A 12,218-nucleotide genomic window follows, 5' to 3' on the forward strand; every position below is an offset into this window, starting at 1 on the left:
GCTGTTCTCATTTGAAGAGTTTTCTCCCTGGCCAGGTCAGGTGCAACGCTCGTCCTGTACATAAGTATAAAACTGATCCTAGGCATGATCAAAAAGTTACCTGAAGCTATGGAAAATGTTCCATTTCTCATGGACATTAGTAGTTGTGTTGTAAGTTTTGTCTTGCTGGTGCTGCTTGCGGAAAAGTAAGGTGAGAATGAAACTGAAGCTAAGCATAAAGGAATTGAAAATAGCGAAAAAACCCTAGCTCCAAGGAATAGATTATAAACCGGACCAATAAAACACGGCTAGGAACTGTAGAACACTTTTGTTGCTCCTTACTCAAGTTTCTAATATAAAACTAAAGGTAATTGAACTGTAATTAAATTTAAGCTGCTTGTGGCATTGCTACCAAAAAGTATATTAATACTCCTTGTTCTCTCTGTATACTTAAATTACGTCAGACTGGGTTGTTTGAAATTTGTAAATAATGAAATAATACAAAAATAAGGGAGTCTGTTTCCTCACTGAAAGGCTATTAATTCACTAAGATCTTCAGTCCATTAGTTATTTGTACGAAAGTTGACTCTTTGGTATTATTTGCTGCTTTAATCTTTCAGAACACAAAAGCAATGTTGCTAATTCATTTTAAAACAAAGGAAAAACGGCAACAAAACCTGTCCTGTATTTTCTTTTCTCACTAAATCTGAATGTCATCATCTTCCTGTTTTGCTGCAAACCATTAGGTACTCGCCCTCACAAGTGCCCAGACTGTGACATGGCCTTTGTGACCAGTGGAGAGTTGGTTCGGCATCGCCGCTACAAACACACCCATGAGAAACCGTTCAAATGTTCAATGTGTGATTATGCTAGTGTGGAGGTATGTTGGTTAATTGTTACAGCACTGAATACTTCCTTGTATGCTTCAAAGCTTGTTCTCCATCTGTTATGAACTCTGTTCTTAGGCATTTCCTCTTTGGCCATTTGTTTAAAAGACTCGAAGCTAAAAAAGTTATAAATCAGGCCCGTTCTTGGAAGCGAATGGTGGGGTTTCCTCTTTTAATGAGAAAACAGTTTGAGGGCACTTAGGCTCAGAAATCCTAGGTGATATCCATTTCCTCTTTGGATACAATAGTTGTTGTCAGAGTTTCTTAAATTATTTGGCCTTTAATATGATTGCAGGAATTGTAGTGTGTTCTGTGTGGAAGGAGACAGCCACCTCCTGCTGCAATAGGGTGTGCTTTCAGAGTAGAGTTGCCTTCCCATTTTAGAAAAGCACGTTCTACACGTTATCTGTTTCTGCAGTCAAGGTGACTGTAGCCAAAACTAAGGGGCCTTTGCCTCAATGCTGGTGAAAAGCAACTTTGCTCATATTGGATTTTTTTTTTTATTTGCTCAAGCAAATTAAGCTTCCTTGAATGCTCTCCACTATGCAGTATTGTTACTTATGCTACAGGACAGTGTTTATTTTGTGGTGGGAAATTTGAGCAAGATGATGAGCAGTGTAATTTTAAACAAATTAGATGTCTGTAAAAGAAGAAAGATATGGTGGGAGAACTTGAGTAGGGGCTTTGGGCTTTTGTCCCTACCCACGCTGTGGCTGCGGTGCTGTAATTCCAGGCCCTGTGGTTTGAGTGCTGAATAAATTGTGTTATAGTGGTTTTCATAGTATGAATTAGGAAAGAATAACCAACTTATTCCTTATGTGAGCTTGTGCTGCACTTTGTAGATGTAGGTCGGTCTTTAAGCAGGCTAGAGTAGAAAATGCCTTAACATTTGTGTGCAGGCTGATCTTTAGGCTCAGTTTGTACTTTCTAAATAAGAACAGGAGGGGGAAGGAATTTGGTTACCCACTTGATTGTAGGACTAGATTTTTGTTCTTCTTAGAAAGAAATTGATTTATCTTTTCCTTCTCAAAGTAGTTGGAGGGGACCTGAGAAAGCACCCTGTAGTGAAAAATATACTGTAACGGGGGATGCTGACCCCTGTGATATTCCTCGGGTGCATATTTTCCTAAAGCACTTTCATGGGTGTCTCCAGGGTACTTTCAAATCTTAGTGTTTCTTCAGATGCTACGATGGTTTGCAACAGTATGATGAGCACAAGACACTAAATTAGACTGAACCCGATGTGGGAACAAGCATCAAGTGAGACTGGGAATGAGGTTGGGAGGTGAAGTGGAGTGGGCAGGAACAAGTGGCTGTGTGTGATGTGAGAATGGCATTGAAACATTCTTGTAGAAATAAACTACCTCAAACTCTTGACTGATTTCTTACGCTTTTGGCAATCTGACCTGCTCACCTCTGCTAATTTCAGTCTTGCTCTTGACTTCCAGGTTAGCAAATTGAAACGCCACATTCGTTCTCACACTGGAGAGCGTCCGTTCCAGTGCAGCTTGTGCAGCTATGCCAGCAGGGATACCTACAAACTGAAGAGGCACATGAGGACCCACTCTGGTACTGATGCCGTGGTTTTTAGTGTCATGTTTTTGTGTCAGAGTGCTGAGGCAGTGTACAATTTGTGCTACCACTTCAACAGCAGGAATGTATTTTGTAGTTTAATATAAAACCTTTGTAGTCGGAGGTGAAGAGAGCGCACCATGATTTGTAAGTGCTAGTAAATTTGTAACCTGATAATAATTGCTGCACTGAGAAATGAGCTCAGAGGATTCTGATGCCCAGTTTGACTGTGAGGTGATAAAATACAGTTGATTCTGGTATGAACAGAAGAAAGTTCTGTTATCAGTGTTCCAGTTAAGTTTATAGCTATTTACAGTTTCATGCTTGAGTGTAGTTGCAAAAGTGTCTCATGCATGTTAGTTCATAAAAAAACTTAAATTTCTTCTTCAACAGAAAATTGGGGTGGTTTTAGGACAGTATGTTGTTGGAGTGCTAGATTAATCATATTGCTAAAATCAAAGGCGGGGGAGGGGAAATGCCCTTGCATGTATATGTGAACATTCAGAACCCCCACCCCCAAAAAAATCTGATGTTGCTTGCTGTCTTCTGGCAGCCTGCATGTAGATCTTCCATGCATTTCTCAGAGTAAGAATAATAAATTAATTCATTTGCTGAAAGATTGAACTCGGGCCTCTTTGTAGAAGGATGCATACTGGAGCTAAACCTTCTAGAGAAAGGAACATTATTGAACTCTTTCTAAATATGTATTTCTATCAGCTAGCAGCCTGTTCCAGGTTTCTGGGAGGTTGTTTTGTTTGGGGCTTCTTGGTGAGATTTCCTTTTAATAAAAGTACTTGTGCTATTTTCTTCCTTCTGCTACTGAAGGAGAGAAGCCATATGAATGTTACATCTGCCATGCTCGCTTCACTCAGAGTGGTACCATGAAGATGCACATTTTGCAGAAGCACACAGAGAATGTGGCCAAATTTCACTGTCCTCACTGTGATACTGTTATAGCAAGAAAGAGTGACTTAGGTATGTATCTCACAAAAGTGGCCATTTGGTGAAGACTCCATAAAATGGTTCCCAGAACTAGAATTCACATAACCCAACTGCTGTCTTTTTTTTAACCTAATATTTTTTGTAACTGTACAATGTGAAACTCAGCTTTAGATGTGTGGCTGGTAATACACACGGTAGTACACACTTTTAGCTTAAAATAGCTGCTGTAAACTATAAGAATTTTCAATTTCTTTTCATTATTTAAAGTGTACCATGTTTTCAAAGTGTACAAAGCAAGTTAATATTTTCAGGCCCATAGATGCAAGGCATTTATTGAACTCAGACTGAGATTACAACTGCATGTGGATTGGGGTCTGAAAAACCAAAAGATCACTTGGCTTGGCCTTGTGCACATTGGAGGCCAGTAAGTTTCATGCAGAAATATTTTCATCAAGCTAAAAGGTTTGAATTTGACCAAATAGTTTAAATCTCCAGGATGTGGATCTGTGTGCCACAGATAGGGTAGAAGAGCCTAAGTTGTCACAAAAGCCCTGAGTCCTTGCAATAGGATAGCCTTGATCCTGGTGAGTCGTACTCAGTGTGATTCCAGCAGGAAAGCTCTCTATGTTCTACAAGAAGGTGAAAAATAATATCTCGCCCGGAGCAGCTGAGGAGAAGGAAGAAGCCACGATTTGGCAGAACTTTCTGTCTATAAACAGAACATCACCCAAGCAAAGGGAAGCCAGGCTCCCTTCCAGTAAAGACAAGTGTAAAGTACTGCAGCAAGAGGCAGTTTGAGATGATGGCTGTCCGTTGATGTTGGGAGCAAACGAGCTGATTTGCAACAGAGAAAAACTGATGTTAACTGTGAAGAATTTTTCTTCTAATAATGCTTTAGTCTATGCTAAGCTACCTCATGCTGCTGTGGCATGCTCTTAGTTGGAGGATTTTAAAGAAGTGACTAAAACCTCTGTCGGGGATTATCTGCTGGTATCCTTGTTGCCTTTTAGGCCCTGTCACTCTGACTTATATTTCTGCTTCCACCACTGTATTACCTGGCTTCTGGCTGTATCCAGGCAATAAGCGTTTTGTGGACTGTTATGTTTTAGTGTGACAATTGTACATTATCAAATGCAAGTTTACTGTATCAGCACAGATTGCAACTAATAACCAAATCTAGAATCCTGTAGAAAAACTTCAGAGTTTTTCTGCAAGACCTTTCTGTCTAGGAATTGTTCTGGTTGCTGTTAATTAAAAGCAACTCATGAGTCTTCTGGGTTTTTAGTTGAATCCAAAAGAAATTATTTCACTTCTTTGACTTGAGCTCAAGAGATCGTGGAGGGAAGATCACTGAGGGGACTGTAGGCCAGTGTTTCATGCTTGGAAAGGCATGGCGATTAAAGCAGCTGACTCTTTTGCTCATAGGTGTCCATTTGCGAAAGCAGCATTCCTACATTGAACAGGGCAAGAAGTGTCGCTATTGTGATGCTGTGTTTCATGAGCGATATGCCCTCATACAACATCAAAAGTCTCACAAGAATGAGAAGCGCTTCAAGTGTGACCAGTGCGATTATGCATGCAGACAGGTAAGCTGGTGGGACTGGCACCCCTTATGAGTGTTAAAATAAGAGCTAAAAATATGAGATAGAAATCTTAGCTGTTAAATTTGACCAGCTGACAGTCAAATTAGCTCTCTAAATCTTTTGAAGAGGGAGAAGGAGAGTTCGGTGGCCTTTGCTTCTTGGTGCAGTGCTCCTCTGTAGAGAAGTACCTTCTAAGTCACAACCTTGATGTATCTGTTGACCAAGGCATAAGAGTCAATGTAGAATGGAAGTGGCTAGGAGTGAATATACCATCAGTGAAGATGTTCTCACCTTCCTGTGGAATCATCCTTTCTGTGGTATTAAGGATAAAGGCCGTCTTTTAGCTGAAAATTTACTCTTCTCTATCTGTGTATGAGTTCTCGAGATAATTTTCCTGTCCTGCTTGTCGCTTTCAGGAGCGGCACATGGTCATGCATAAACGGACCCACACTGGAGAAAAGCCTTATGCCTGTAGCCATTGTGATAAAACCTTCCGTCAGAAACAGCTCCTTGATATGCACTTCAAACGATACCACGATCCCAACTTTGTCCCTGCTGCCTTTGTCTGTTCCAAGTGTGGCAAAACATTCACTCGCAGGGTAAGGGAATTACTCTTTTGAATTGTGAGGGTTTGGGGTGGAATGGGACTTTTAGTCAAGGGGAGGGGAATGTATTTGCCCAAAGGGAAAGATGAGTGAGATCCAGGGCACAATACCGATCTTTTAAATAAAGCATTTCTTTCTTGGAGAAAAATAGAGGGAGGTAGACCTGGTATCATTCAGAATCAATACTAGCACGTATTAGTCTTGATACCATGAGCAATGTGAAAATGTAACTATGACTAAAAGTTAATGAAATTTACCCATTTCCCCTAAACAGTCTTCATTTAGAAAGAGAGACATAAGTTAGCAGAAATGTTTGAAAATACAGAGCAAAATATCTGATCTTGAATTCAAACCGTATTGTATTTTTTCTTATGTTTTTTTCTCTTCCACTGAGTAGAGCACAATGGCCAGACATGCTGATAACTGCTCTGGCCTAGATGGTGGAGGAGGAGAGAATGGAGGAGAGACAAAGAAGGGCAAACGTGGCCGAAAGAGAAAGATGCGGTCTAAGAAAGAAGATTCCTCTGATAGTGGTAAGAAACAGCTCAGTACATTTTGAGAATTAAAAGGCTGTGATTCACTCTTACTGTTAGTTTCCCCGTTCTGCAGGTCTGTTCCAACACTTGAAATGCTTTTATCTAGTGGGCAAGCAAAAAATAACAGTATATGGCCGAGAACAGGGGTCACTGCATGTGTGGGCTAGTAGAGATTCTGCTGTCCCAGGCCTCTTCCAAGGCAGAGTAGCTGAAAAACAGTCTGAGGCTGCTACCACTGTTTCTGTGCAACTTGTCCCTTCTGTCCTTTTGCACCTCTATTTTCCCACACTTACTCCTCTACAAATCACCTCAGCCCCTCCCCTAAACATTCTTTAAGAACTCCTATGTGATCCAAAACTGCCTTCACCCCATTGTGTCCTACTGCTAGCCAGCAATGCCCTGATGCCCCTTAGTCTGAAAGGTGAAATGGAGGGCTGCTCCCTGTAAACTCATCACGATGGGTTTCAGGCCTGGACACTAGGGCTGATGGCTCTTTGGGAGTGGTCCAGACAAGATGTTTGTTCCTTCCAAACGGGGAGGAACAGTCCTTGATTATGTATTATATAGTCCTTGATTTGAGTTCCACCTCCTGTTGTGCACCCTTGCTCTTCCCTGGGTTGTGCAGGTGAGACATCTGTGGGCTGATGGTTCCTCTGATGGGCCTGGGAGTAGCCCAGCCCTGTATTATTTGAACTCCTTCCTGCCATTGTCTCTTTGAGCTCCTTTATGGCTGTGCAGGGGGGCTTTTATCACATAATCTAACGTAATTGTGTAGGCAATTGTGTAGATTTGCTTTCTGAAGGTGAACCTAATAGTCTCCTACAAGCTTCTTACAAAGATCTTGTTTGCCATCTTTCTCATCATAGTTGGCTCCTCTTGGAGGAGGATTTGATGGTGCTTCTCTGTAAGTGGATCTGTTTCCTTCTATTTTAAACTGACTTACCTGATATAATGTTTCTTACAGAGGAAAATGCTGAACCAGATTTGGATGATAATGAAGAGGAGGAGGAGACAGCAGTAGAAATTGAGGCTGAACCAGAAGTTGAGCCAGAGGCTCCTGCACCACCTCCCAGTAAGAAGCGAAGAGGAAGACCACCGGGCAAAGCTGCCACACAAACAAAACAATCCCAGCGTAAGTAGCCAGCTGAAGCTTATTTTGCACTGCTTGCTTGAGCTGCATCTCTGTGGTGTTCTGACCTATGTAAACGTTTGTAAGCATTGTCATGAACAAACCTGCTTCAGGCTTGTAGTTCTGACCATAGAATCAATGCGGATGTAGTTTCAATGCTACAGAGATTTCTCTGTAATAAGAGACATTGATAAATGGACAAAGTCAAAGTAAATAAATTCTGGGGAAAAAAGCAGGATGGGCAAATCTGTTCCTTTGAGGGGTGATTGCTTCCCCAGTGGCTTGTCTGGAGCTCTGCTCCATGTGTGCTCTGTGTCTTTCCTAGAGTTAGAGCCCGTGGAAAGATTTTATGCTGCATTCATCACAAGCGTCACTGGATTCTACAGAATTTAAAGCTTTGCCTTACGCTAACATGGTCTTGCTTGTTGATTACTCTGCAAAATCCATTGTTTGAATAATGAGTTAATATCCAAGGACATACTGGAACTGTTGTAGTGGTAGCATATATTCATACAGTGGTGAGGAAATAGATGCTTGATACGTGGGTGAATTGAATCACTCCCCTCTGATGTGGGAATGTAAGTTGTGGGCCCTACCTTCGCTTTCCATGGAAGAGTCTTAATTATCTGCTGAAAAGCTGTCTGGTAAGGTGTGCAGGGCAGCTCTGTAACCAGTAAAACATCTGCTTTCCCCCCTCTACCTTTGTTTTCTGCCCTTCTAGCTGCAGCAATCATTCAGGTTGAAGACCAGAACACTGGTGAAATTGAAAATATTATAGTTGAAGTAAAGAAAGAACCTGATGCAGAAACAGCAGAGGAAGAGGAGGAAGCTCAGCCTGCTGTAGTGGAAGCTCCCAATGGAGACCTCACTCCTGAGATGATTCTCAGCATGATGGACCGGTGATGGAGGAGGACTACGCTGGCTGACTGAACTGGCCTGGGCTGTGTTTAAGCGGCTCAAATCTATTTTTTCCTTTTACCTTTTTTCTTGGCTTTGGGAAATGCATCATTTTAGACCATTTTACCAAACGTACTGGGAAATAAAACTTCAAAATGATGTTAGAATGTGATTTAACTAGAACTTGCTGTTTTATGTTAGCATTACAGGATCATGGAACATTAGGAGATATTTTGGAGTCCTTGAGGGTTTCCTGCAAGATGCTTGATTTAGTTTTGCTCTGAACTGCATTGTAAAGCTGGTCCAAGGGCCGTGTTTACGTGCACTGGGTTTTAATATACAAAAGTGGAAGCCTTTACTAGATTATGTGGTGAACCACTCCGGACTTGCCCTTCCAGTTCCCAGAGTCCTTGAGCCTCCTTCTCTCAGTAGTGTTTTTAACTGTAAATGCAGACTTGGGAGGGTTCTAGACTTTTAAAACATTTTTTGCTTTTCCCCCTGACTCGCTCCGGTTCTCCAAGTCGGCTGCACACGGTAGTTTTGGCATGCTCCAACTGGTTTCTGTCCTTCATGTGCTTTGCTTTCTGCAAAGCATTTCTGTACTGGTCAAGCTTGTAAATAACTTTTTTTTTTACATTTTAATCTTTTTTCCATTAATTAAGAGGTATGCAAAATGCAGTTTAAATAAACCCCAGTATTTTAATTCCTTTCGAACTAAGTGATGAGAATTGATAGAGTGTAAATGTTGGAAAAGCTGTTGATAACAATCACAGAAGAGATGTACCCAGACTATTGCTTGCAGAACAAGAAACCCACATGTGAAATCTGGTTTTGAAACACACAAAACTGGCATTTGAGACATGTAATTAACCTTCTTTTTTGAGTTATAATTTCACGACTACATTTCCTTTGCTCTATCTTGTAGTTGTATTTTGTGTTTATGAATCCTATGTTAAGGCAGAAGTGGCGATTTACAAGTGGGTCACTGCAGCCCTCAAAACCTGGGCCAGGAATTTTTAATAGGTCAGTAATTATACAATTTTGGATCTCTGATAAAGACAAAAAAGGAACAATGTGAAATACAAATGATGCCTGTATATGAACTGTCACATGTTAAAATATGTAAGCTTTTTATAGAGCCTCAGTCTTGCTGATTTCAAACAAATTTTTCTTCTATGTATCGCTTTTAAGAGAGCTATCAGTTTAGCTATCAGACTCTAGGTTGATGCATTTTTGTACTTAGCTGTACTGTGTGATATTTTTCATTATTTTAGGAAGCCAACATGGGAAAAAAAATACTGTTATAAAATATGTAATGGGGTTTGAAAGCTGGGAAGGAGAATATACTGCTGTACAGCTAATAAATAATAATGGATTAACGTGTGTGCTCACTGGCTGCTTTCTTTGTGTATGTTAACGCTGTGGCCTGGCAGTGATCTCCGACTGTAGAGCCCCTCCTGGAAGGGTGCTGCACGCCTGGAACAGGGACCAGGTCTTCTCTTGCTGTGGATGTTCCCTGGGCCAAAGGCAAGGTGGTTCTCAGTGACATTAAACCATGCCGGCAGCAGGTGAGTGTGCACAAAAGCCATGGTCCTTGCTACGGTGAAGCTTGTGCATGGTCCTGGTTTCCTTATGAGCAGCTGTCTTGTGTGACAGGGTCTAAGCTGCTTCCCCGCCTGGGGCTGTGTGAGGTGATGTTGAATGTGCCAGGCTGGTCACTTACAGCTCGGTGTTCACAGCTTGAGCCAGGAATGATGTGGTAGTAGTTGTTGCTTCTGTTTGTTTTGACTGTGAGTTTAAATGAGTGTAGCTGATTGCTTGGATTAGCAGGAATATTGTTTCCACTTCATTCTTTGAAGCAGGACTGATACTTGCACGGAGGTTGCATGGTGGATCTTATCTTGGCTACCTGTGAAGGCAGCTTGGAGACCCAACTGAGAGTAAGCGGCTGGGTGGCTGCACGCTGTCTGCGTTCAGCATGGTACCTCTTGTACCGCAGGCTTCAGAAAAGGAGTTGCTGCAAGTGGCACCACAAATACTTAGAAATACTACGAAGCCCTGGAGTTGCTAGGCTCTATTTTCACTGGAAGTTTGATGTTATCTCTGGTTCCTGAGAGATGGTCCTTAAACTTACCAAGAGAAGCTACCTGGAGGGGGGATGCCTGGAATCCCAAACAGGCTGGAGGCTTTGCTTCAACAGGTTGGAGAGATTAATGCGAGGGCTGCTTCTGCAAGGAGGAGCCAGCTCTGGCTGCAGAAATAGGTAAATCGTCGAGTGCTTTCTCAGTTGTACAAGGAGCTTGTGTAGTCACAAGCCTAAAGATGCTTCCTGCAGAGCTGGTGCTCTAAAGGAGATGTGTTTTTTGCATAAGTCTGGAGCTAGGGAGACTTTTTGATGAGCTGGCAGGCTGCAAGCGTCCTTGGGGGTCTGTAAGGGGGTACCATCAGCTCCTCAACCCACCACTGATGAGCAGGGCCTGAAAGATGTTGCTGTAGCTTTGTTGTAACTGGTGACCTGTGATGGTGCTCCATGGAGGAGGTGTGTGCTCTGACAGAGGGCTCCATTGCTCTGCATGAGTGCTGCTGCAAGGCTTTGCTGAGAGCAGCTTGTGCCATTGCATCCGGGTGTCAGTGACCCCAATGGCACGTGTTCTCAGTTCTCCTGGAGTTTGGAGGAAACGGCTGCGTGTGAGCAGCTTGATGGTGTCTGAAAGTGCACCTGAGAGGTGCACTTGTCCAAAGACCACAGGTCTGCTCCTGAAGTCTGTGATCGCAGGTGGTGTGGTGTGTTCTTCAGCAGCTCCTGCCTTGCCAGTCACAGCCCGCTGCCGCAGTGGTCCTGGGGAGATGAGGCTGGTCTCCAAAGGGAACTGCTGGTGGCTTCTGTTGTGCTTATCTGAGGAAACAATTCCTGAGCAGTGTTTTTTAGTTAATGCAATAAATACCTGTAGTGGTTTCATGTGCAGAATGGACCTGGTCATTTGTTGTAGGCTGCTTTTTGATCTTTCCCCAGAGACCCAAGCAAGGTTTTAGTGGGGTTGGGAGCAGTAACCCTGTGGCTATCTTCCTTTTTTCTTCTGCCTGCTGCATTACTTTGCGGTCGGCTCAGTTGACCTGGTTTCTTTATGCTTGCTCAATCAAAAGTCCTGTTATGCAGTCTGGTATTTATTTGATTTGAGCTGGGGCTCCTGCCTTGGGCAGGTATCTCTGCTCGTGTGCCTCTCTTGCAGGCTTCTGGTTTGCCCTTGGTGGAGCTGCTTTGGAGAGATGCAGAGCAATGTCCCAGCCTGCTCCTGAGGACATGCATCCAGGACAGCATCTCAAGCCTGAATGTGGATGGAGCATCTGCTCAGGAGGCTTGGGAAGGTGCCTTGGCAGAGCTTGGTCCCTGCCCTAAGCCATGTTCTCCCCAGCCACCTCTTTGAGAAGAACTGCTGTGTGTTGTGGTTGAGCTCTATGGAGACACCATCCCTGCAGGGACATGGCTTCTTGCCTTTGCTTTCACGTGGAAGGTGGTTTCAGAAGTGCTTTGGCCCCAGGTGCATGTGGGAGGAGAGCAATATCACCCACTCCTTCCAGGGATCACCACCTGAGTTATTCCACCTCTGGAAACACTCCTCTGGCAGCCCTCAGCTGGTAGATTGCGGCTCAGGCAGCCTGGAGCTTGGTGGTTTGTCAAGGAGGACAACTTGAGGGGCCAAAGCATCTGGCACCCTCCATTCCAGCTGCTGCTGGTCATGGGGACTCAGGCTGCTGGCTGAGAGCAGCCCTGTGGGCTCGCTCAGCACCTTCTCCTGAGTCTCTGGTAGGGTCTGCTGAGCCAACAACTGTGAAACGTTGGATGCAGTGGAGTCCTGCAGCACAGGGCACGGGACAGCTTTTCTGCTCTATCCTGGAGCACTTCTGCCTTTTTTGCTGTCCAGAACCTTCCCTGGGGAGCAGAGCAGTCGATGCGCTCGCTCCTGTTGCTTCAAGGAGGCCACCTGGTCTCTGCCTCTTCTCCTTGCTTTGGGGCAGCGGTTTTGTCATTTTTGGTGTGACACCTGGAGTGTTTCTCCTCTGATGAAGCCTCATCTGCAGCATCTCGC

At 43.5% G+C, this 12,218-nt stretch overlaps 1 protein-coding gene across 15 annotated transcripts in view; it reads left to right on the forward strand.

Annotated features, from left to right (window-relative positions):
• CTCF (CCCTC-binding factor) overlaps positions 1–9,849 on the forward strand; it is a 33,839-nt gene extending 23,990 nt beyond the window's left edge. For all 15 annotated transcript variants that reach the window (XM_054078329.1, XM_054078319.1, XM_054078314.1 and 12 more), the window contains 8 exons: positions 726–859; positions 2,315–2,435; positions 3,264–3,413; positions 4,806–4,966; positions 5,380–5,562; positions 5,966–6,101; positions 7,069–7,236; positions 7,955–9,849. In XM_054078329.1, coding sequence (XP_053934304.1) covers positions 726–859; positions 2,315–2,435; positions 3,264–3,413; positions 4,806–4,966; positions 5,380–5,562; positions 5,966–6,101; positions 7,069–7,236; positions 7,955–8,136 — 1,235 coding nt within the window. In that variant the 3' untranslated portion in view covers positions 8,137–9,849. The remainder of the gene's footprint in view (positions 1–725; positions 860–2,314; positions 2,436–3,263; positions 3,414–4,805; positions 4,967–5,379; positions 5,563–5,965; positions 6,102–7,068; positions 7,237–7,954) is intronic.
• Positions 9,850–12,218: the final 2,369 nt, after the last annotated feature.

The sequence above is a fragment of the Cuculus canorus genome, chromosome 13 (genome assembly GCF_017976375.1).
Source record: "Cuculus canorus isolate bCucCan1 chromosome 13, bCucCan1.pri, whole genome shotgun sequence".
In the NCBI taxonomy this organism is placed as follows: domain Eukaryota; kingdom Metazoa; phylum Chordata; class Aves; order Cuculiformes; family Cuculidae; genus Cuculus; species Cuculus canorus.